The sequence below is a fragment of the Heptranchias perlo genome, chromosome 3, assembly GCF_035084215.1.
Source record: "Heptranchias perlo isolate sHepPer1 chromosome 3, sHepPer1.hap1, whole genome shotgun sequence".
In the NCBI taxonomy this organism is placed as follows: Eukaryota; Metazoa; Chordata; class Chondrichthyes; order Hexanchiformes; family Hexanchidae; genus Heptranchias; species Heptranchias perlo.
In genome coordinates this window covers 57,984,066-58,010,276 of record NC_090327.1, presented here as the reverse complement: position 1 = coordinate 58,010,276, position 26,211 = coordinate 57,984,066, and the positions used below count along the sequence as shown (strand labels likewise).

Sequence of the window (26,211 nt, the reverse complement as noted above, 5' to 3'; positions counted from 1 at the left end):
AACAAAAATTCTGTACAAGCACTGTACACTATGCAAATACAAAATATTAACTGTATAAACATCGTAGAAAATTAAGAGCCTCTTCATAGGTAAAACAGTAAAGAGACTTTTTTTTTTAACTTAGCAACTGCCAGAAAGGTAGTGAATTTCTTGAGTGTGTCCGGGATAGTTTTCTACAGCAGCATGTCCTAGAGGCAACAAGGGGGCAAGCCATACTAGATTTAGTAATAAGTAATGAACCAGATTTAGTTAACAGCTTAACTGTGCATGAACATCTATCCAATAGCGATCATAACATGATCGAGTTCAAGGTAGTGTTTGAAAGGGAAAAAGTGAATCAGCTGCTAAGATTCTAGACTTGGGAAAGGCCGACTTCAATGGGATGAGACAGAGACTGTCCGCAGTAAACTGGGCAAATCTGTTAATGGGTAAAACGACTGGTGATCAGTGGGAAATGTTTAAAGAAACATTTAACGTGATACAGAATCGGTTTATACCCGTGAGGGGCAATAACTCTACTAGCCAAAAGAAACAGCCATGGACAACTTAAGAGGTAAGGGACAGTATAAGACATAAGAAAAGGGAATACAAAAAGGCAAAAAATGGCACAGGTCATGGCAAATAGGAAAGATCCGAAGATCAACAAAAGGTCACAAAACAGATAGTAAGAGCTACAAAAAGAGAGTATGAAAAGAAACTTGCAAGGGATATCAAAACCAATACGAAGAGCTTTTGTAGTTACATTAGGAAAAAGAGGGTGGTCAGGAGCAGCGTTGGCCCCTTAAAAACTGAAAGATGGGATATTGTCATTGACAATGGGGAAATGGCAGACATGTTGAACAATTACTTTGCGTCAGTATTTACAATCGAAAAAGAGGCTAGCATGCCAGAAATCCCAAGAAAACTAATATTGAATCGGGGACAGGGACTCGATAAAATTAACATAAGTAAAGCAACAGTAATGAAGAAAATAATAGCACTAAAGAGTGACAAATCCCCAGGACCAGATGGTTTCCATCCCAGGGTTTTAAAGGAAGTAGGTGAGCACATTGCAGATGCCCTAACTATAATCTTTCAAAGTTCTCTAGATTCAGGAACTGTCCCTCCAGATTGGAAAATTGCACATGTCACTCCGCTTTTTAAGAAAGGAGAGAGAGGGAAACCAAGGAATTATAGACCAGTTAGCCTAATATCTGTTGTGGGGAAAATGCTGGAGTCCATAATTAAGGATGGGGTGACTGAACACCGAGAATTTTCAGTTAATCAGGCAGAGCCAGCATGGATTTGTGAAAGGTAGGTCGTGCCATTTTTTGAAGAGTTGACTAAAGTAGTGGACAGGGGAATGTCAATGGATGTTATTTATATGGACTTCCAGAAGGCATTTGATAAGGTCCCACAAGAGACTGTTAGCTAAGATCGAAGCCCATGGAATCGAGGGAAAAGTACGGACTTGGTTAGGAAGTTGGCTGAGCGAAAGGCGACCGAGAGTAGGGATAGTGGGTAGGTGACGAAGGAGGAAACCTCCGAAAGCTTGTGATTTTAAATAAAGCTGTTGGACTATAACCTGGTGTTGTAAGACTCCTTACAAGAGTACAAGGGGACAGAACTTATGCTGCAGCTATACAAAACCCTGGTTAGACCACACCTGGAGTACTGTGAGCAGTTCTGGGCACTGTTGACCGGAAGTCACCGGTTAACGGTTTTAGCTTAGTACACAGAGGAAGAGTCAATTCTCTCTTAATTCTCAATTCGCTTTATTAACGTTATTAGATCATGTACATACCGCTTATACGTCTAGTTAGATATAGGCATGTAGTTTACAGCAGGTTATACAGGTTTATACTCAAACTAGGATTTAAACGCACACCCACTAGGTTTCTCTATTAATACTCCCCGAGTATCAGGCTTTAAACGCACACCCACTAGGTTTCCTATTAATACTCCCAGAGTGGTCCCAGAATAGAAAGGATATTATGTTACCCGGAAAAGAGAGACGCTGCTGGCCAGGCAATTCTCCCTCTTACTCCCGACGTCGTCTCCACGTCCTTGACGCAGTCTTTACGTCCCTGACGCAAGGTTCCTACTTCCACGAGGGTTAGTTTCCAGAGTCTCCCAGAGTCTCCTTCACAAACAAAGACACACCAACAAAAACACACACACACACACACACACACACACACACACACACACACTCTCTCTCTCTCTCTCTCTCTCTCTCTCTCTCTCACTTACAAACAAACAAAGACATACACTGACCCCAAGCCAGCAACTCTTCAGTTTTTATTCCCCAAGTCTGTCTTTTCGAACAATGCTGTCTTCTCCGGTTGGCTCAGAGTTGCTGGAGTGACCGATGTCATCCCCTGATTGGCTCTGTTCCAAGGGCTCAGGTAGCACACCATTTCTTTGTCTCTGTAAGAAGTGGAACGAATTCAAACCGGTTCTGGCCAGTTCAGACCAGTGACTGAACTCCAGGTCACCTCAGTTCAAAAGGTCAGTGTCTTTGTTAGCACTTTGAATTCAGCTCAGCAGTCTTCTGCAGCCTCTGGCCAACAGCACCGCACCTTCGGAAGGACATATTGGCCTTGGAGGGAGTGCAGCGTAGGTTTACTAGAATGATACCCGGACTTCAAGGAGAGATTACACAAATTGGGGTTGTATTCTCTGGAGTTTCGAAGGTTAAGGGGTGATCTGATCGAAGTTTATAAGATATTAAGGGGAACAGATAGGGTGGATAGAGAGAAACTATTTCTGCTGGTTGGGGATTCTAGAAGTAGGGGGCACAATCTAAAAATTAGAGCCAGACTTCTCAGGAGTGAGATTAGAAAACATTTCTACACACAAAGGGTGGTAGAAGTTTGGAACTCTCTTCCGCAAACGGCAATTGATGCTAGCTCAATTGCTAAATTTAAATCTGAGATAGATAGCTTTTTGGCAACCAAAGGTATTAAGGGATATGGGCCAAAGGCAGGTAGGTATATGGAGTTAGATCACAGATCAGCCATAATCTTAACAAATGGCGGAGCAGGCTCGAGGTGCTGAATGGCCTACTCCTGTTCCTATATTCCTATGTTCCTATAAGTCACCATAAGCACAGGATGGCTGCTAGTATATAAATAAAAGTCTTGCATCTTGTGTGTCGGTATCACACATGCAAAGTCTATGTCACAGTTGTACCTGATTTGTTGAAACATTATAGCCTAGGTCTTCTGCTAGGCTATAACACTGGTGAAAGTGCAGCAGGGAAGGTCTTCTGCCTATGCAAGGAAGCACACCTGACCCCTGTCGAGGCAGTGTTATAGCCACAGCATAGTGCAGCTGTTGGCCCCTGCTGCTGGTTAAATATTTTTTTAAAAGGGGGCCTAAGTGTTCTGCAATTGATTGCATTTACATTTTGGCCCTTTCATACCCTCCTCCATCATGCATAGCAACACTGGACACCGAGCCAAACAGGCATCCTTGGTGCCTTGTGCTATGGTACATGATGGAAAATACATAATGTGAATATCATTCCTATATATGGGTGGACGCATTTTTGATTCTTCTGGTGGGAATTTGGACAGCCATAAAAATGGACGAGATTGGCAGAGTAAGTCTCCGACTTATTTTCTACCCCCACCTGTCATAATTTTACTGATTTTTTTGGGCAGAGGAGGGATGGAAAATCTCGGCTCATAATTAAATAGCAACAAACCACAACTGAACACATAGGAAACATACCAATAAAGGAAATGTTCAAAGGCTAAGGAAAGAAAGATAACCAATAGATAAATTGATTAATAAAGAAATGGTTCTTAAGGGGCTGAGGGTGCTAAAAATTGAGGTGTCCAGGACCAGATGGTATATGCTCTAGAATACTGAAGGCAGTTAGTGAGTAATTCATTAGAGACAAGAGCTGTACCAAAGGATTGGAGGATGGCAAATGTTACACCTCTATTCAGAAGGGAGGAAAGGGATAAACCAGGCAGCTATCAACTGGTTAGTCTTACATTGGTAATAGGAAAATTACTAGACACCATTATTGGAAATAAAATAAATGGATACTTAGGGCATGGACCAATCAGAAATAGTCAACATGATTTGTCAAGGTTATGACCTGGAAGAATTTTTCCATAGAATAATGGAAAGTATAGATGGGTGGGATGTAGGAACTGGCAGTAGCACATTCCTTACTCTGGGGTCACATGCATTCGGTACCTTTGTGTACCTTGAAGGGAATGCAGAGATCCTAAACTGCCCTATTTAATATGGAGACTCCAGAATTTTGAGCTCAATTTGGAATCTCTGAGTTTCCTTGGTGTTTCTCCGAGTTTATAATTTGAAATCCCGCATATGTGCAAGAAGTGCTTTTAAGAGATTTAAAGTGTGCAATTTCCACCCAACTCCAACTTTGTGTTCTAATTTTTTTCAAAAAGGGAAGACCCATGAACAAGAGAACTTGGGAAGCCTTTATTTTATTCTCTCTAAGACAATTGTTAATTAGTCTGATGCTTTGCAAGTTGGAGTTGTCTGGCTGTGTTATATAATGATTATTTCCTTTATTTTCATGTTATACAGAGCTAAAATTCAAGAAAGTATAAGTCAATCCACTTTGTTAATTTTTTTTTTATCTGTAGTTCTCTCATCTACTTGATCACCCTTTTTTGCTAGTAACTGTATCTTTCTCCAATCTCCTTATCTTTCGCAATCTTAGATCTTTACTGCTCTTCATTATCTCTTTACTGATCTCCGAGCAAATCTTTTTGCTAACCTCTGTTGTTTCTACAGAAGCGTCTCTTGGCAATTGAACCTCTTGTAGTCCCGTACTGTTCTCACCCTCTCAGTAACCAAAAATAGAGATTTTGGAGGTTTTGCCTTAGACCCCACTACTGGAGAGCCTCTTTCCCCTAGACCCTACGTTGTCAGGGAAGGTTCTACTTCCCGTGGACCCTTCTGACTATTGCATGCCCCCCACCCCCTGCCGATTTCTCTCTTTAGTAGGTATAAATCTCAGTATTTTTATAGTTTCAGCATTGGCATCTCTGGGATCTCCAGGGCCATATGAATGAAGCAGAATAATTAGACCTTCTGCAAATGCAGATTAAATTGATGTATGACTTTGATTTTTCTGAATAACTCAGATGGCTTATTTGGAGCAATAGCGCATTTTACTTTTAGTATATTTATTCAATTTAATATTCTTACCACTAGCCTCAGTTTTAAAAATGAAAACCTCTAAAATAAATCTCTCAGTTCTCCTTCCTCTACAGGGTGTGAGTTTTTGCAGAAACTTGACCTAACAGTTAACTTTGTGGGCGAACTGACCAGCGTGGAATCACTCAAACTTAATGTTCACCTGCAAGAGCTTTTTTTGGTTGGAAACCCCTGTTGTGAGTTTGAGGATTACAGGAAGTTTGTGATTGCTACACTCCCACAGCTGAAGGTTAGGAGGTCATTGCTTTTCTTTCACGTGCTGGTGTTTTAAATTTCTTGTATTTTAACATTTTTTGATTAACATTCATGGTCTTTGTAAAGGATTAGGATTCTTGAATGTGCATCAGGGATTGAAGTGGCTGGAAGTGTGAGGTTTTAAAAGTACAAATATTTGGTAATAAATTGCTAATGAGTTGTAAGATTGTGTTTCATTCAAGCAGTTAAACTGAGTGTGAAACTTTAGATGTCCACAGAACTATGAGATTAGATTATTCTGTTTAAATTAATTAACAGCTTTGTGTCAGATAATCTATAGTTTATTGGTTCTATTTGTTTGTCACCATTATGTAACTGAGTACTGTTAAAATGGTGTAAGCGTAGAATCATACAGTACAGAAGGAGGCCATTCGGCCCAATGTGCTTGTGTCCGTTCTTTGAAAGAGCTATCCAATTAATCCCACTCCGCTGCTCTTTCCCCATAGCCCTGCAAATTTCACGTACATAAGCTGTTGGCCATTACATATAGGGAAATCACTTTTGGACAATTTTGCTTGGTTGGTCATGTCATTTTTCATGCTATATAAAAGGTTGTTGGTCTCCCACTGCACAAATATTTTTGAATTTTAATTGTTTTTGCTATAAATCTCGGGTACCTTCTGGACTCACAAAGAGATAATATGGTTGAAATCTGACTTAGTTGATGTGTTTAATTCATAACAATTCTTAAGCTGTTTTCACTGATGCTATCTTGAACTATGGATGATGTGGAGATGCCGGTGATGGACTGGGGTTGACAATTGTAAACAATTTTACAACACCAAGTTATAGTCCAGCAATTTTATTTTAAATTCACAAGCTTTCGGAGATTTTCTCCTTCCTCAGGCAAATGTTTCGAGATCTTGAAACATTTGCCTGAGGAAGGAGAAAATCTCCGAAAGCTTGTGAATTTAAAATAAAATTGCTGGACTATAACTTGGTGTTGTAAAATTGTTTACAATTGAACTATGGACTCAGAGGTCTCTCTGGATCAGATTGATCCCCCCCCCCCCACCACCCGTCGACCCAAAATATCTGGCAGTCTATCCCAAGCCTTAGCTTTGAAATTTGGGTTAAGTGCCAATTTAACAATTGAATTCCACAACATTTCTTTCCACTGTGCATAACTTCCCCAAACTTGAGAATTCTTCCCAGTTTAGCAGAAAGGCTGGGGCTGGCACCAACCTACACCAGCTCTGGCAGAGTGATCAGAGAATCTGAGGCCCTCACTGGTTCTCACATGAGGCAGCAAAAGTTGATCTCACTGTACCTATGTGCTGGCCAATTCTTAAATCAGCATGTAGAGGTCTAATTTTGGTATCATCTGCAAGGCAGCAACATGTATCTTTGCCAAGTATCATAGTGATGACATGACAGCCTAGAATATAATTTCAGTCTCTCTATATAAAACTCTGCTCTGGCCCAACCTTCATTCATCTATTTGACTTTTGTGGCTTGGCTTTTTTTTCTACTTTGTCAGTGCTCTTCTCGTTCCAAGGTTCAATCTGCTTGCTCTGAATAACGAACTGAAGATGCATCTTAGAGTAGGGCTTGGTATACAACAGAGATCTATTCAAGGCACAATTTTGTTAAACAACTAGTGTCCAAAGTGATTTCCCCACATGTAGCCAATGGCAAACATCCTTTTGTATCTGGAGGATAAACGTTAAACAAAGAATGAGAGAGACTTTACCAAATGTAGATAATGTAGCATTTTCATTGGACATAATTTGGTTGCTGTTGCTGTGTCTCTGCTAGATCTTACACATTTACAGGAATATTAATCTTGACCCAAATTGTGGTTGTGACCACTCTACTCTTGTTACTTCTTGGTCTGCAGTGGTTAGATGGAAAAGAAATCACTCGTTCTGAACAGATCCAGGCGCTGCAGGATTATCCAATAGTACAACAACAAATCCTAGAGCAACAGCAGGCTTATATCCTGAAACGAACCAAGGAAAAAGAAGAAGCGCAGAAGAATTTAGAAGAGAAAGAGAATAATGAGAAAGCTGGGCAAAAGAAGCAAAATCCTAGTTTTGATGGACAGGGGTATACTGATATCAATAGTGTGTGTGAAACAGTATATTCTTGGTATTTTATGAAAATGGTTTATGTGTTTCTTTTTTGTTTAGTGTAGTGTATAGTTCTAAAGACTGCAGTTGTTCAAGTCCCATTTTCCTCTTTTGGTTAGACTTGACCAAACACAGAACACAGAGAATAATCAAAGCAACAGCGATGGGGAAGAGGATAAAGACCAAAAGAATACAGATGAAGATGAAATGAACAAGAAATTCTGGGAGGAACCTTCACAGTATACTCCTGAATCCAGACTGGAGGCCCATAGATACATTGAAAAGATGCGGAAAGCTAAAGACAAGGACAAGTAACATTGCTATTAGTAAAAAGATTGCTTTGCCAAACAGCTACTCCACTTCTTAATTACTTTAAAGTGATTTGCCCAAGATTCAGGAAATAGGTTGTAATATATTTGTTTATGAAGTCCAATGTTGTCTGAAAAATAATTAATGAATATGTTTTTAATTTCCAAATATCTGCTTGCTCTGAGGATTTAGTGAGAAAAATAGGTTTCGATTAACTGGAATAAAATTAATTCACTAGGGCACAGGGAGCCCTTGGAGCTTGAAAAGTTTGTTTCAGTGTATCCTGTTTTTGTTTTTCTATGAAGAACTACATGTATCCATTATTGTTTTTTTTCCCTTCCTTTTTCTGGTAATTCATCTCTTGTCTCCTTACTGACTAAGGTTCCATGGGCACCAGCTGCCCTCCAGTACGTTACCTAAATAGCCATTCTTCATGTGTGAGTGTGGACACAATATACTGGCAGACTGTTTAATCACAGGGAACTGTAGCTGAACCTAATATTATCCTCACTCAGTGCCCACACATGCACTTCTTGCAGGAGTTGCTGGATAATGACCAGAAGTGGGAATCCCAGCCGATTTTTATTTTTACTGCTTCCCCTCACCCAACTCTCCCACGCCCCCCCTCCCTCCCCAATCTAAGGGGCACTGAGCGCCACTTCTGCTGTCCTGGATATCCTTTTTAAAGCATATTTTATTTTCATGAACACTGGCTAAAACAACACACTGCATCTCTTTATTGGTGGAGGGGCTGTTAACTTACTTGTGTTTTTCTGGCCCATTTAAAAATCAAAAAAAACTTCTAAGTGAATTATTCAGAAATGCATTTCTAACTTAAATGTGTGCTTTCATGTCTTTGTGCGTCTTTCTTCTAATCACATTTGTACTTGTGAAATACTTTTCAACAAATTTCACTCTCATTTTTTTTGGGGCTGTTGGTTGTTCGGTATTTTTATGCCTGCATAAGGTTACTTAATTCTCCTTCCTCGAATGGAATAAAAACGGTCTTCTCCAAAGATTGGTCAAGTTGCACAAAACAAGTTTTGAAAGTAGGCAGACAGTAATTAAAAGAATATTGTGTTGTGGTGGCTTGTTTATTGGTTATTATGGATGTTTGTTTAATATTGAAAGTAGTCCTTTTTTATTATAACAATTCTAATCTCTTTGTGTTAGTCATAGTAATCTCAGATACTGAACACTGATAAAGCAGAACGTGTAAATTCATTTCTGTATATTCATCTTTATTTAATATTGCAATTTAAATCATGCCAATCTTCACTGTGCACTGTAAGAACTGGCTTTAAAAATACATGCTTGGGAACCCCTTGATGGTTCAGTAAGCAACTACACCACATGATAGAGTAGTGAGCCCATCAGGCCAGGAATTCCCCATGTTCTGATCCCTGGTTAGTGTTGAGTTGGCAAACTGGCAATGAAGACACTATTATAGGCCTCACTATCCCCATGCTTGGGAGAATTAAAAAAATCAGCCAGGGTTCTTGTTGCTAATTCCCGTCCAATCATCCCTTCTCGAAAGAACACAGATGAAAATGTTGGGTTTTGATAGAATTGGTTAAATAGTTTACCAACATTTGCTGTGTATGCTTACTAGTAGGGAATGGGCATTTGGGTGAGGTAGTGAGGGCTGCTGGTGCCTGTGAAACAGCGTACCAAGTAAGGGTCATCACTTGCCAGAGAGGAGGGAAGAAATGAGAGGATAAAAATCAATGTTCTGGGATTTTTAAAATTTGTATTGAACAGCTTTGTTTAATTAGATACAAATGCCTTTATTGAATTTAATATTTTCTTTGCAGAAATCAGAAAAAACAAAAACCACAGCGAACACTTATCACCTCTGAGGGACGAGTCCTGAATGTTAATGAGCCGAAGTATGTGACAATTATTCTACTGTCAAAATCCAGTTTTTATGTCTGACATAATTGAAAGTAATTTTAATACTATTCATATGTTAACAATTCATCCTGTAGCTGTATCTAACTGCTGCTTTAATTAAGATTAGCTTTCAACCAACGGTAAAATAGTTGGAACTCTTAATGTGTGTGAGGAAATTATTGAATAGGTTTCAGATTAAAAAAAACAAGTGGCATTTCATATACACCTCTATAATTGGTAGAACTTTTAGATGAAACAGTCTTTAGCAGTCCCTTACAATATGATGTTGTATGTGGAAGACACAGCTCCTAGTGAATGCACAGAATTCAGATCTCCCATTGGAACTAAACACATGAGCAAACTGTGTCATGATTTATATCCTGTGAAGTCCTTCTATATTATAGCCAGACCTTGGAAGTCAGCATTGATACCTGTGAGGTGGGCTGTTAATGTACTGTCTTCTTGCAACATTTTGCTTTAATTCAATTTGTGACCCGACCTATTCTTGCAAAATACCGTTAAAGGTTGGTTGCGAAGGTGGATGTGTAATTTTATTTGTAAAATAGGATGTAATTCAGATTGAGAGGGAAGATACTGATCAACAGCAGGAAGTTGAACCATTTGGACACAGCAAGAGCATGGCCTCCAGGGCAACAGGTAGAACAGAACAGGGAACTTTGTGAACAAATTAGAATACCATCAGTAAACTGTAACATTATTATCATGGGAATTTTAACTATGCTACTATTAAGTGGTATAGTAGGGGCCAGCCAAGTGCAGAGGGAGTTAAGACTGAATTACTTGTTGATTATTTATGAGGGATGGGCAATAAATGCTGGCCTTGCCAGCGATGCCCCCATCCCATGAACGAATAAAAAAAATAACATGTTAGACATAGCACCAAAGAACATAATTTATTAGTACTTCATAGTGATCTGGAAATAATAGAGGTAATTTTATGAGTGCACGCTATCAATGCCCTCCAGCAGCAAATATCGAAAATTCATATATATGCTGCCCACATTTTCCGACCATTTAAAATGAACAGTAAGAAAATGACGGGTAGCACACATAGATATTTCTGATATGTGTTGCCACCGGACAAAGTGCCTCGCTGGAAGCACAGACTTGTAAAATTACCCCAGATATTTGATCTCTGTGGGAGGGTACCTGGGCAATAGTTATCATATTATTAGATTTCAGTTGTTGAGGTGATAATTTATGTTGGTACCTAATTTCACGGCTAAATTTTCAATTATGATGAACAGTTTGGGGAAGGTACATATGCTGTTGGATAATAATAACTGTCATACAGAAGAAAAATTGATTATTTTAAAATTAATACTGAAGGACAAGGAAGCCTTGTATACCCCTAAGGATGAAGTAGGGTTCAAAATAAAATGAAACTGAAATAGCTAAATAGGGGTGTCCTCAGAGAAAGCAACCAGAGCAAAAGGTATTTCACTATGTCCGTTCTGTCAGACTGCCTGACTGATATCAAGAATTGGCCTATGTATGGCAGATGTCATTTAATGTGGACATGTGGAGTGTTCTTGAGCTTGGTGGGTGAAATGGGGCGGAGCTCAGTTCTGCTACGATTTTGCCCTGTGGAGAGAAGGCTGGGAAATTGTGGTAGCAGGAGCCATGGACAGATCTGGGAGTAAGTGTAGGTTTTGATACGGGCCCCAGAATGCTGGAGGGAGAAAGCAATCGGCCCTTGAGGGAATTGATAATTTGCAGGGATAATCCAGTAGCTCCTTTGGGAGCTGCAGAGTTGGGGCCACTCTTTTCCTATAAGGCCGTTCCCAGGCTGCATTTGCTATGCCAGAGCAGCGTGGAGCCGCTCCAACTTCCTGAGCTTCAGTTGAGGTGAGCCTCACTGATGCATCCTTAAAGACGTTATGTGCCTGGTATCCTTCACTTTGGGCGGCCGTGGGTTCTGTTCCACTGCAGTTGTGGCGACGGAATGGGCCCATTGGTATTTTGGCCCCACAGTTTTTTTGAAAGTTGGTTTTATCCCATGTAAAATTGCATGATGTGAAATATTAATATCTCCTTTTTGGAATAATATTTACCCATATGAAAATTGTTTTTTCACCTTGGACACATGAAGAAAATTAGGGTCTTAAGGATCTGAGCTAATCTAAATCAGCCGGGCCTTTTAGTCTTCAGAATATATTTAAGAAAATACTTTCCTGCAACAATTTTCTTTGTCTGTGTCTTAACACAATTTAATCATCTTAACATACGCAAAACAGGTTGCACATTGATGCGCACATTCATTACGTTTAATTCATATAATTCTAAATTAGTTGAGTAAACCTCTGTCTGTCTCAGTTGTTGAAGTCTGCTACGTGACTTAGTTGAAAAAGGTGTATGCTTAGAAACTGATGGGATAACTTTTATTTTTCTTTACAGGATTGATTTCACGTTGATTGATGATGAAGAAAATAATCAATTCATCTTAGATCTTGCTGTTTACAGGTTAGCTTTGCATCGTAATACAGTAATTGAATAAACAAAATCAGGGAATCGGGGAAAACTCTCCAGTGGCTGGAGTCATACCTAGCGCAAAGGAAGATGGTAGTGGTTGTTGGAGGCCAATCATCTCAGCCCCAGGACATTGCTGCAGGAGTTCCTCAGGGCAGTGACCTAGGCCCAACCATCTTCAGCTGCTTCATCAATGACCTTCCCTCCATCATAAGGTCAGAAATGGGGATGTTCGCTGATGATTGCACAGTGTTCAGTTCCATTCGCAACCCCTCAAATAATGAAGCAGTCTGAGCCCGCATGCAGCAAGACCTGGACAACATCCAGGCTTGGGCTGATAAGTGGCAAGTAACATTCGCGCCAGATAAGTGCCAGGCAATGACCATCTCCAACAAGAGAGAATCTAACCACCTCCCCTTGACATTCAACGGCATTTCGATTGCCGAATCCCCCACCATCAACATCCTGGGGATCACCATTGACCAGAAACTTAACTGGACCAGTGGCTACGAGAGCAGGTCAAAGACTGGGTATTCTGCGGCGAGTGACTCACCTCCTGACTCCCCAAAGCCTTTCCACCATCTATAAGGCACAAGTCAGGAGTGTGATGGAATACTCTCCACTTGCTTGGATGAGTGCAGCTCCAACAACACTCAAGAAGCTAGACACCATCCAAGATAAAGCAGCCTACTTGATTGGCACCCCATCCACCACCGTAAACATTCACTCCCTTCACCACCGGCGCACAGTGGCTGCAGTGTGTACCATCTACAGGATGCACTGCAGCAACTCCCAAACCCGCGACCTCTACCACCTAGAAGGACAAGAGCAGCAGGCACATGGGAACAACACCACCTGCACGTTCCCCTCCAAGTCACACACCATCCCAACTTGGAAATATATCGCCGTTCCTTCATCGTCGCTGGGTCAAAATCCTGGAACTCCCTTCCTAACAGCACTGTGGGAGAACCGTCACCACACGGACTGCAGCGGTTCAAGAAGGCGGCTCACCACCACCTTCTCAAGGGCAATTTGGGATGGGCAATAAATGCCGGCCTCGCCAGCGATGCCCACATCCCATGAACGAATAATAAAAAAATAAACAAAATCTGTCAGAATATAACCATATGAAGATGAAATTTGTGATTTTTGAGAAGATTATTCCAACTATTGTACACTTTTGAGATACTAGCTGATATTTTCTGATACTAGCTGCCTGATGTTGGGGTGCTAATCAGGCGGCAGTAGTGCAGAATTGGGCAGGTAGCCATTATTTTGGATCTCTTTATCGCCTACCCATTTCCATTCTCGTTTCTGGCAGTTGGGAGAAGTGCCTGCCTGTTTTTAAGTAGAACCATGCAAAGAGGTGAAAATGACAACATAAGATCATGTGTAAGGAGTCTTACAACACCAGGTTATAGTCCAACAGTTTTATTTGAAATCATAAGCTTTCGGAGGCTTCCTCCTTCGTCAGGTGAGTGTAGGATTCCATAAAGGTATAGCATATATAGTCAGAGAACAATGCCTGGTGATTACAGTTAATCTTTCCAACTGCCCGTTATCAAAGCAATCAAAGGAGTTGAATGGTGTTCAGACAGGGAAACATTACATACAAGACTACCGAATACACAAACGGTCACAACACAAAGACAGAGAGAGAGAAAGAGACACACCCGAAAGGCAGAGAAAGAAATAGAATGACCAGTTGTATTAAAAACAGATAACTTTTTTTTCTCTGGTGGGGTTACATGTAGCGTGACATGAACCCAAGATCCCGGTTGAGGCCGTCCTCATGGGTGCGGAACTTGGCTATCAATTTCTGCTCGACGATTTTGCGTTGTCGTGTGTCTCGAAGGCCGCCTTAGAGAATGCTTACCCGAAGATCGGAGGCTGAATATCCTTGACTGCTGAAGTGTTCCCCGACTGGGAGGGAACCCTCCTGTCTGGCGATTGTTGCGTGGTGTCCGTTCATCCGTTGTCGCCAAGTTCCGCACCCATGAGGACATCCTCAACCGGGATCTTGGGTTCATGTCACGCTACATGTAACCCCAGCAGTGAAAAAAAATTATCTGTTTTTAATACAACTGGTCATTCTATCTCTTTCTCTGCCTTTCGGGTGTGTGTCTCTCTCTCTCTCTCTCTCTCTGTCTTTGTGTTGTGACCGTTTGTGTATTCGGTAGTCTTGTATGTAATGTTTCCCTGTCTGAACACCATTCAACTCCTTTGATTGCTTTGATAACGGGCAGTTAGAAAGGTTATCTGTCATCACCAGGCATTGTTCTCTGACTATATATGCTATACCTTTATGGAACCCTACACTCACCTGACGAAGGAGGAAGCCTCCGAAAGCTTGTGATTTCAAATAAAACTGTTGGACTATAACCTGGTGTTGTAAGACTCCTTACATTTGTCCACCCCAGTCCATCACCGGCATCTCCACATTAAGATCATGTGCCCTGTTTATCATCATTTCCACCACATTTGCACTGAATAATAAATTCACACTCATATAAAATTGATGTTCTGGTGAAGGGGTAGAAAATTTCAAGGGCCAGATATCAATATTTTCAGGTGTAAAAACTTATTCTTTGATCATTTTCATTGTTTTTATTTTATTATTTTTGTTGCCAACTCCTTTGTCATCTGCCTACCATTCCTCCTCCTCCCATATTTTCAGACAGGGCAGAATGGCTCTCCCACTATGAATTTCCCCTCTATTTTTGTTTCTTGAGGGAAGAAGAGGAGGGGCAACCGGTGAATGCCAGGCTGGTGAGGCTGCACTAACACCTACCCACCAGTACCACACCAGAATATATAGGCAGGTACTTCTACCTGCAATTGAATGAGGAGCAAAGAAAGCCATTGAGTTGTGCCACGTGCTGAAAATGGAGATATAGCCCACAGGCACTATTCTGCCACTGCCTTTCAACATCCATACTATAGGGTTATTGTAGATTTCCTACAAAATATAGTAGCCTTGACAGCATGATTGGATTATCGGGTCATGGGTGTAATTAAGATATGGCTCACAGTTGTTGCACTGAACTTTTTGAAAGAACAATGATACAAAAAATAATAGGTTAGTGCTCTCCTCAAGAGACTGTTCAGTATTATTTGTGTGTGAGAGATATTTGTTTTTTTTTTATTCGTTCACGGGATGTGGGCGTCGCTGGCAAGGCCGGCATTTATTGCCCATCCCTAATTGCCCTCGAGAAGGTGGTAGTGAGCCGCCTTCTTGAACCGCTGCAGTCCGTGTGGTGACGGTTCTCCCACAGTGCTGTTAGGAAGGGAGTTCCAGGATTTTGACCCAGCGACAATGAAGGAACGGCGATATATTTCCAAGTCGGGATGGTGTGTGACTTGGAGGGGAACGTGCAGGTGGTGTTGTTCCCATGTGCCTGCTGCTCTTGTCCTTCTAGGTGGTAGAGGTCGCGGGTTTGGGAGGTGCTGTCGAAGAAGCCTTGGCGAGTTGCTGCAGTGCATCCTGTGGATGGTACACACTGCAGCCACAGTGCACCGGTGCTGAAGGGAGTGAATGTTTAGGGTGGTGGATGGGGTGCCAATCAAGCGGGCTGCTTTATCTTGGATGGTGTCGAGCTTCTTGAGTGTTGTTGGAGCTGCACTCATCCAGGCAAGTGGAGAGTATTCCATCACACTCCTGACTTGTGCCTTGTAGATGGTGGAAAGGCTTTGGGGAGTCAGGAGGTGAGTCACTCGCCGCAGAATACCCAGCCTCTGACCTGCTCTCGTAGCCACGGTATTTATATGGCTGGTCCAGTTAAGTTTCTGGTCAATGGTGACCCCCAGGATGTTGATGGTAATGGCGTTGAATGTCAAGGGGAGGTGGTTAGACTCTCTCTTGTTGGAGATGGTCATTGCCTGGCACTTATCTGGCGCGAATGTTACTTGCCACTTATCAGCCCAAGCCTGGATGTTGTCCAGGTCTTGCTGCATGCAGGCTCGGACTGCTTCATTATCTGAGGGGTTGCGAATGGAACTGAACACTGTGCAGTCATCAGCGAACATCCCCATTTCTGACCTTATGATGGAGGGAAGGTCATTGATGAAGCAGCTGAAGATGGTTGGGCCTCGGACACTGCCCTGAGGAACTCCTGCAGCAATGCCCTGGGGCTGAGATGATTGGCCTCCAACAACCACTACCATCTTCCTTTGTGCTAGGTATGACTCCAGCCACTGGAGAGTTTTCCCCCTGATTCCCATTGACTTCAATTTTACTAGGGCTCCTTGGTGCCACACTCGGTCAAATGCTGCCTTGATGTCAAGGGCAGTCACTCTCACCTCACCTCTGGAATTCAGCTCTTTTGTGCATGTTTGGACCAAGGCTGTAATGAGGTCTGGAGCCGAGTGGTCCTGGCGGAACCCAAACTGAGCATCGGTGAGCAGGTTATTGGTGAGTAAGTGCTGCTTGATAGCACTGTCGACGACACCTTCCATCACTTTGCTGATGATTGAGAGTAGACTGATGGGGCGGTAATTGGCCGGATTGGATTTGTCCTGCTTTTTGTGGACAGGACATACCTGGGCAATTTTCCACATTGTCGGGTGGATGCCAGTGTTGTAGCTGTACTGGAACAGCTTGGCTAGAGGCGCAGCTAGTTCTGGAGCACAAGTCTTCAGCACTACAGCTGGGATGTTGTCGGGGCCCATAGCCTTTGCTGTATCCAGTGCACTCAGCCGTTTCTTGATATCACGTGGAGTGAATCGAATTGGCCGAAGACTGGCTTCCGTGATGGTGGGGATATCGGGAGGAGGCTGAGATGGATTATCCACTCGGCACTTCTGGCTGAAGATGGTTGCAAACGCTTCAGCCTTGTCTTTTGCACTCACGTGCTGGACTCCGCCATCATTGAGAATGGGGATGTTTGCAGAGCCTCCTCCTCCTGTTAGTTGTTTAATTGTCCACCACCATTCACGACTGGATGTGGCAGGACTGCAGAGCTTTGATCTGATCCGTTGGTTGTGGAATCGCTTAGCTCTGTCCATAGCATGTTGCTTCCACTGTTTAGCATGCATGTAGTCCTGAGTTGCAGCTTCACCAGGTTGTCACCTCATTTTTAGGTACGCCTGGTGCTGCTCCTGGCATGCTCTTCTACACTCCTCATTGAACCAGGGTTGATCCCCTGGCTTGTTGGTAATGGTAGAGTGAGGAATATGCCGGGCCATGAGGTTACAGATTGTGCTGGAATACAATTCTGCTGCTGCTGATGGCCCACAGCGCCTCATGGATGCCCAGTTTTGAGCTGCTAGATCTGTTCTGAATCTATCCCATTTAGCACGGTGGTAGTGCCACACAACACGTTGGATGGTGTCCTCAGTGCGAAGACGGGACTTCGTCTCCACGAGGACTGCGCGGTGGGCACTCCTACCAATACTGTCATGGACAGATGCATTTGCGACAGGTAGATTGGTGAGGACGAGGTCAAGTAAGTTTTTCCCTCGTGTTGGTTCGCTCACCACCTGCCGCAGGCCCAGTCTAGCAGCTGTGTCCTTCAGGACTCGGCCAGCTCGGTCAGTAGTGGTGCTACCGAGCCACTCTTGGTGATGGACATTGAAGTCCCCCACCCAGAGTACATTTTGTGCCCTTGCTACCCTCAGTGCTTCCTCCAAGTGGTGTTCAACATGGAGGAGGACTGATTCATCAGCTGAGGGAGGACGGTAGGTGGTTTCCTTGCCCATGTTTGACCTGATGCCATGAGATTTCATGGGGTCCAGAGTCAATGTTGAGGACTCCCAGGGCCACTCCCTCCTGACTGTATATCACTGTACCGCCACCTCTGGTGGGTCTGTCCTGCCGGTGGGACAGGACATACCCAGGGATGGTGATGGAAGAGTCTGGGACGTTGGCTGAAAGATATGATTCTGTGAGTATGGCTATGTCAGGCTGTTGCTTGACTAGTCTGTGGGACAGCTCTCCCAATTTTGGCACAAGTCCCCAGATGTTAGTAAGGAGGACCTTGCAGGTTCGACTGGGCTTGGTGTTTTGCCGCTGTCGTGTCCGGTTTTATTCTTATTATGACTTTTCGTAGCGAGATTTTACAACTGAGTGGCTTGCTAGGCCATTTCAGAGGGCAATTAAGAATCAACCACATTGCTGTGGGTCTGGAGTCACATATAGGCCAGACTGGGTAAGGGCGGCAGGCTTCCTTCCCTAAAGGACATTAGTGAACCAGATGGGTTTTTACGACAATCCGGTAGTTTTATGGCCATCATTACTGATACTAGTATTTTAATTCCAGATTTTTTTATTTAATTAATTGAATTTAATTAATTAATTGAATTTAAATTCACCAGCTGCCGTGGTGGGATTTGAACTCATGACTCTGGATTTTAGTCCAGGCCTCTGGATTATTAGCCCAGTAACATAACCACTATGCTACCGTCTTTATTCCTTCAAGCAGCTTCTAGTCTGAAAACTAATATAGTACACAGCACGCAACAAGATAGCCACTAGGAGAATCCTTCTTCTGTGGACAATGTTACAAATGTGGGTTTCAATATTTTAGTACAATGCTGATCTATTTTTCAAAATTAACTCCACAGGTATATGGACACGTCTCTACTCAATATTGATGTTCAGCCAACGTATGTTTGTGTGATGGTTAAAGGAAAGGTCAGTATCTGATAAGATATATGCAAAGTAGAATTAATGCTGCAGTTGTACTACAGGTACCATTTGAAACATAAAAACATAGAAATCTCAAGACTCGGAGACCATAGGTCCATCTATTCCTGTTGTCCTAACAATTGTATCTGATGAAGTGTTTCCCTTCAAGGTATTTGTCCAATTTTGCTATAAAAATATATTGATTAGACATTGGTACCTGCTTTTAGACTATTAAGAGTGGACAGCACTGGTTAAACTGCCCCGCTTGCACTGTTATGTAATCAGCAACGCCAAAATGTATATGCGTTTGTTTAAACACACACACACACACACACACACACAGCTCTTCTCACGGGTCTGTGGAATTTGTAATGTCATAGCAAAAGGCACTGTGGGCTCTTTTCTAACACTAGTATTTTTTTTGTTCAGCTGTAATTCTGACGTGTGGAAACCAATCACCATGCTTAACACTTTCCATACCAAACTATTGAGAAATCCACATAAATAGAATTTTTATTTGCTTGATATGAGACACATCCCACTTGTCTAAGCCTGGAGAACTTAGGCATTGGTTGGCAAGTACTACGAGTTCGAGATCCTCAAGTGTACATATGGATACCACTGGAGCTTTAACCAGCCATATCTGTGCAGCTTACCAACACAGACCATTGAGCTTCCCCACTGTGTGTCCAACTGAGACCATGCTATCCATTAGGGCCATGGTTTGCAGGGTTAAGCAGAGCCAAATGGGAAGAATCCAGAGCTAGTGATAGATCGACCCCTTCCGCAGTCCCATCAATGAGCCAAAGTGGCTGGTCATTGATCAATAGCAACCTGTGGTACCATGGACTTCTCTGACTTGGGTGTCACTGTGCTGAGACTGCTATTGCCACTGGATAATCAACTCAGTTCCAAGCTCCCATTCCCAGGACAGTTTGACTCCAGAGAGATTCCATTTACCTCCCACCCCACCCCCAAGGACAATAGTCACTAGTTGGTCATTAGACAACTGGGAAGCTCAGGTTTGAGCCCTTGCTAGGTGGACAACAGGTAACTATAAATGTAAAGGTGATCCCTTGCATTGCCACAGCTTTTTTTAAACTGAGGTGGTGAAGCTGCAGCAGTGTGAACTCATCTTTTGCACGTATTTTTGCACCTGATTGAAATGACGAACCTACGCCAGTTTGGCAACCGTTAAACTGTTCATCTCGCTTTACAATGATGCAAGATGTACAGTATAAAAGCACTGTTAGTATTAGAATCCTTGATAAATATTAGGCCTCTAAACATGAGGGTAGAAATTTTGTGCACACTACTTTTACGCAGGTTTATTTTTAAATATATGGGTTAACACAGTTGTAAAAATAGTGCATAAAGAAATATAGTACATGCACATTAATTATTTGAGCTTCGCCCATCGGAATTTCGACCCTATTACATAATGAAAACTGGGTGGGGGGGGGGGTGGAGAGCAGATTTCCTCTGTGTAGTATGTGTAACAAAATCGTAAACCCATTCTTTATAAATTAATTTATGATTTTGTTAGACATAGTGCATAGAGGGAAGCTTCCTTCTTGATGTCTCAATCAACGGTAAGGTTTTGATGTCACATGTAACAGACCTGGTAAGAGCTCTTACCTCCTGATATTTCTGTTGAGGTGTTCCAAATTCACCCAGTATTTCTACTCCTCATTGCTGTCCAGCGTATGTATGTTTGTGTTGGTTGAGGACAGGAATAGGCTTGCCTATGGTGCTTTCGATGATTATTTAGGCTGTACATGAAGAATTGCTAAATGGGTAAGATAGTGGAGGGCAAATGATGCTGCGGTGCCTGTCAAGTGTAGATCAGCATCTTTAGGAGAGGATAGGGGGAAAAGTAATTCCAAATATGCCAATGTAACGCTAAATATATGCTAATCCTTTTATGGGACATATTATTCAAACATGAGTACAAACTTGTTTTGGTGAAATGATTATTCAAGATTTTATGGACGTTCTGTTAGCTTATTAATAGCCAATGTTCAAAATAAAGTTTAGTGTGCAAGACTGTATGTTGTATCAAATTACATTATTTTGACCTTTGTCTCTGATATCATTGTGACAAAAATGGACTCTGCTTTCCCCAAAAATAAAAAAAATCAGACACTTTTTATGACTATTGGCCCCTTTAAACCTGTACCATACCCAATTAGTTACATTTTTCAAGAACAAGTATATACATTTTCAAATGAGGCAACTTCATTTGAAGTTTATTTTAATGGAAATAATGACAGGATATGAACAGTAAAATTTATACCAGTGTGGTAAATTATATTATTTTTGTCATCTTACTTTCTATGTTGATTTTAGGTATTTCAGCTGGTGCTTGCAGCAGAAGTAAAACCTGACAGCAGTTCTGCCAAGAGATCCCAAACCACAGGACACTTGCTTGTCACAATGCCAAAGGTGCACAGTCACAGCAAGTTTGATGGCTCTTATCTCTGATTGCTTTACTTTTACATTAACATTAAATGACCAAATTGTGATGGGTTGAAAACAATGTGTTGACAAATTGGTCTCATAGTGGTAATTATATCTGGGGAATGACAAAAGCATGCCTGCAGCCACTTCCCAATTACAGAGAACTTTTTATTCCTGTTGGGAACATAGGAACAGGAGTAGGCCATTTAGCCCTCGAGCCTGTTCCACCATTCAATGAGATCATGACTGATCTGTATCCCAACTCCTTTTACCCGCCTTGGCTCCATATCCCTTAATAGCCTTGGCTAGCAAAAATCTATCGATCTCAGATTTAAAATTATTAATTGAGCAAGCATCTACTGCTTTTTATGGGAGAGAGTTCCACACTTCTACTACCCTTTGCATGAAGAAGTGTTTCCTAACTTCTCTCCTGTATGGCCTGGCTCTGATTTTAAGGTTATGTCCCCTTTTAGACTCCCCCACAAGTGGAAAAATTTTCTCTCTGTCTATCCTATCAATTCCTTTCAAGATCCTAAAAACTTCAATCAAATCACTCCTTAACCTTCTATATTACAGGGAATACAAGACTAGTTTATATAATCTCTCCTCATATCTTAACCCTTACAGCCTTGGTAACCTTCTGGTGAATGTGCGCTGCACTCCTTCCAAGGCCAATATACCGTTTCTAAGGTGCGGTGCCCAGAACTGTACACAGTACTCCAGATATGGTCTAACCAGGGCTTTGTATAGCTGTAACAAAACTTCCCTTTATATTCTAGCCCTCGAGGTATAAAGGCCAACATTCCATTAGCTTTTTTGATAATTTTCTGTACCAGATCACTACATTTTAGGCATCTTAGGGGTATGGGGAGAGCGGGAATATAGTATTGAGATAGAGCATCAGCCACGATCATATTGAATGGCGGAGCAGGCTCGAAGGGCCGAATGGCCTACTCCTGCTCCTATTTTCTATGTTTCTATGATCTGTGTACTTGGACCCCATAATCTGTTTGGACCTCCACTGTTCCTAGCTTTTCACCATTTAAAAGAAATACTCAGATCCATCCTTTTTTGGTCCAAAATGGATGACCTCACACTTCCTTGCATTGAAATCCATCTGCCACAGTTTTGCCCACTCACTTAATTTATCAATGTCTCTTTGTAATTTTAGCTCCCATCTACACTACTAACTATGCCATCTATGTTTGTGTCATCGGCAAACTTGGATATATAACTCTCTATTGTGTTACCTAAGTCATTAATAAATATAGTGAATAGTTGAGGCCCCAGCACAGATCCTTGTGGGACACCACTAGTCACTTCCTTTCAATTCGAGTACATACCCATTATTCCTACTCTCGGCCTTCTATCGCCCAACCAATCTTCTAATCAGGTCAGTAATTTGCCTTCAATTCCATGAGTTTTAATTTTAGCTAACAGTCTCTTACGTGGAACTTTATTGAATGCTTTCTGGAAGTCCATACAAACTACATCCATAGACATTCCTCTGTCTACTACTTTAGTTACTGCCACAAAAAATGCAATTAGGTTCGTTAGACGTGACCTACCCTTTACAAATTCATGTTGGCTCTCTCTAATCAGCTCAAATTTCTCTAAGTGCTCAGTCACTCTGTCCTTAATTATAGATTCCAATAACTTCCCCACAACAGATATTAGACTAACAGGTCTGTAATTTCCTGGTTTTCCTCTCTTACCTTTCTTAAATAATGGAGTTACATTTGCAATTTTCTAATCTAAAGGGACAATTCCTGAATTGAGAGAGCTGTGGAAAATTATGGCTAAAGCATCTGTACTACCCTTTTTCTTCTAATATAATTATAAAAACTTTTTGATATAATCTTGATATCCCTTGCAAGTTTCTTTTCACATTCCCTTTCTGAAGCTCTTACTATCTATTTTGTCTTCCTTTGCTGTTCTTTATGTCTCTCCTAGTCCTCTGGATCTACACTGTTCTTTGCACTTTTGTATGCTCTTTCCTTTAATTTTATGTTATCTCTCACCTCTTTTGTTTCCACGGCTGTTTTATTTGGTAAGTAGACTCTTGCTCCTTAAGGGTATATACTGGTCCTGTATTAAGCTAAATTCTTTTTTGAACACCTCCCACTATTCATCTGTGGATTTACTTGATAACACCTGCCCAGTTTGCTGTCGTCAGTCTCTGTCTCATCCCATTAAAGTTAGCCTTACCAAAGACCTTATAACCTGGAATATTTAACTCCCCATTATGACCCTTCATGATTTTGGTACCGATGCTAGTGTTTTCTCGGTAAAGGGTGGGCAGGCACCAACGAATGAACCACGGATAAGTGGGCAGGCGGGGATGTTGCACTGGAGATGGTCAGAGAAACCACAGGAAGCCATCAAGCTGGGGGAGAGACTGTACTGCACCCCTGCCCTCTGGAGCTCCCAACCAAATATCTCAGCCTTGCTACTTCTCTCCTTGCTTCCAAAATCCTTCCAAAGAACTTTCTCTAAGCTTTCAGCCTAGCCATTTCCCTTTTGCTCAGTGCCCACATTTTCCTTCATCTAGTAAAGTCTTTTTAAAGTATGTGAGGAATACTAAAATTCTTGCTGTTGTACTTTACATTTTAAAATTCTAGTATTCTGTTTGTTGTACTTTTAGAAATCATGGTTCCCCAACAGAATTCTAATTAGAAAATACATAATGGGAATGAAATTGGACAATTGGACATGGGCGGGGACGCAAAACAGGCAGAATTGTTTTTGCCTCCCGTTATTTGACACACCCGACACTCCGCTCTATTGAAGTGAATGTAAATGAGTCCTGGGTGGGTCGCATAACAGGCGACCGATGCCGTTCTGCCTGTTTTGCGTCCGTGCCCGTCTCCACTTTCACCAATGAAACTTGCTTTAACTGAAATAATTCTGAATCACAAGCTTACTTTCCAGGCATTGAAGTCGATGTTACTTTTCCCTAATATTAAATATCAGGTTGTCTTTGCTTTTAGTAGCATGTCACTTTTATTCCTTGTGTATGTGTAATAAATATATTTAATCACAATCTTTCTTTCATATTTCTTTCAGACACAAGAGGTGGTTAGGCCAAAGTCTAAGAGCACATCTACAATTCGATCTGCAACCAGTACAAAGCCACACCCAGCTGTAACAAGGTAATTATTGTATAATAACAAGCTAAATGTTTCTTCTTTTTCAATAACAATAACAACTTACATTTATATAGTGCCTTTGGTGGGATAAAGGGAGGAGGGGTACACAAGAGACTGGAACGGGTACACAAAGAAACGGAGAATTCAGGAGGGGGTTGTAGGGCTGCAGGAGGTTACAGATAAGGAAGGGTGAGCCCATGAAAGGATTTAATGAGAATTTTAAATTTGAGATACGGGGTGACCGGGAGCCAATGTAAGTCATCGAGGACAGGGGTAATGGATGAGCGCGATTTGGTGCGGGAGAGGATAGTGACAGTACAGTTTTGGATGAACTGAAGTTTATGGAAGGTGGAGAATGGGATGCCGGTCTTGAGACCATTAGAATAATCGAGTCTGGAGGCAACAAAGGCTTAGATGAGGATTTCAGCAGCAGATGGGGCAGTAGTTTGCAAGGACAGAAAAGTCAAAGGTGTATTTTTTTAAGAGGAGGGTGATGATGGCGGTTTTGTAAAGGAGGAAGATAGTGCCTAAGGAAAGAGAACCATTTACAATGTCAGCTAGCATGGAGGCCAAGTTGGAATCCATAGGAATATAGGAACAGGAGTAGGCCATTCAGCACCTCGAGCCTGCTCTGCCATTTGATAAGATCATGGCTGATCTGTGATCTAACTCCACATACCTGGCCTTTGGCCCATATTCCTCAATACCTTTGGTTGCCAAAAAGCTATCAATCTCACATTTAAATTTAGCAATTAAGTTAGTATCAATTGCCGTTTGCGGAAGAGAGTTCCAAACTTCTACCACCCTTTGTGTGTAGAAATGTTTTCTAATCTCACTCCTGAAAGGTCTGGCTCTAATTTTTAGACTGTGCCCCCTACTCCTAAAATCCCCAACCAGCGGAAATAGTTTCTCTCTATCCACTCTATCTGTTCCCCTTAATATCTTATAAACTTTGATCAGATCAGATCACCTTCTGAACTCTAGAGCATACAACCCCAATTTGTGTAATCTCTCCTCGTAACTTAACCCTTGAAGTCCGGGTATCATTCTAGTAAACCTACGCTGCACTCCCTCCAAGGCCAATATGTCCTTCCGAAGGTGCGGTGCCCAGGACTGCTCACAGTACTCCAGGTGCGGTCTAACCAGGATTTTGTATAGCTGCAGCATAACTTCTGCCCCCTTGTACTTTAGTCCTCTAGATATAAAGGCCAGCATTCCATTAGCCTTATTGATTATTTTCTGCACCTGTTCATGACACTTCAATGATCTATGTACCTGAACCCCTAAGTCCCTTTGGACATCCGCTCTTTTGGGTGGTCAGCAGTTTAATGGGAATGGGGTCAAGGGAACAAGAGGTAGGTCTTATGGCTCAGAGAGGGCATGAGGGGAGATGGGAGAGAAAGTAGAGATAAATATGGTTCAAGACTAGAGCAGGGGGGAGCCTGGAAAGAGGTTTGACTTGGTTAGAAAGAGGAAAGGGAGGAAGCAGCAGAGGCAGCCAAATAGGTAGTCTCAACCTTTGTGAGAAAGAAGTCCATGAGCTCCTCACACTTTTGTTGGAGGTGACGGTGGAGGGAGTAGTGGAGAAGGGTTGAAGGAGATTGTTGGTAGTGTAGAAAAGAAGCCAGGGGTTACCTTTGCTCACCCGGATGATCCTGGAGTAGTGGGTGATTTTAGCAGAGGAAAATGACGCCCATGGTACTTTATTTGGTCCACCCATTTATACAGTTGAGTGCCAAATATGCTCAAGTTTGCACACCTTGGACTT

At 42.0% G+C, this 26,211-nt stretch overlaps 1 protein-coding gene across 2 annotated transcripts in view; it reads left to right on the top strand.

The window, feature by feature from the left end:
- Window positions 1–26,211, top strand: part of dnaaf11 (dynein axonemal assembly factor 11) — a 60,454-nt gene that overhangs the window by 20,798 nt on the left and 13,445 nt on the right. For both annotated transcript variants that reach the window (XM_067979767.1, XM_067979768.1), the window contains exons 4-11: window positions 5,247–5,419; window positions 7,286–7,494; window positions 7,637–7,828; window positions 9,641–9,715; window positions 12,138–12,203; window positions 18,771–18,840; window positions 21,184–21,279; window positions 24,361–24,446. In XM_067979767.1, the coding sequence (XP_067835868.1) occupies window positions 5,247–5,419; window positions 7,286–7,494; window positions 7,637–7,828; window positions 9,641–9,715; window positions 12,138–12,203; window positions 18,771–18,840; window positions 21,184–21,279; window positions 24,361–24,446 (967 nt within the window). The remainder of the gene's footprint in view (window positions 1–5,246; window positions 5,420–7,285; window positions 7,495–7,636; window positions 7,829–9,640; window positions 9,716–12,137; window positions 12,204–18,770; window positions 18,841–21,183; window positions 21,280–24,360; window positions 24,447–26,211) is intronic.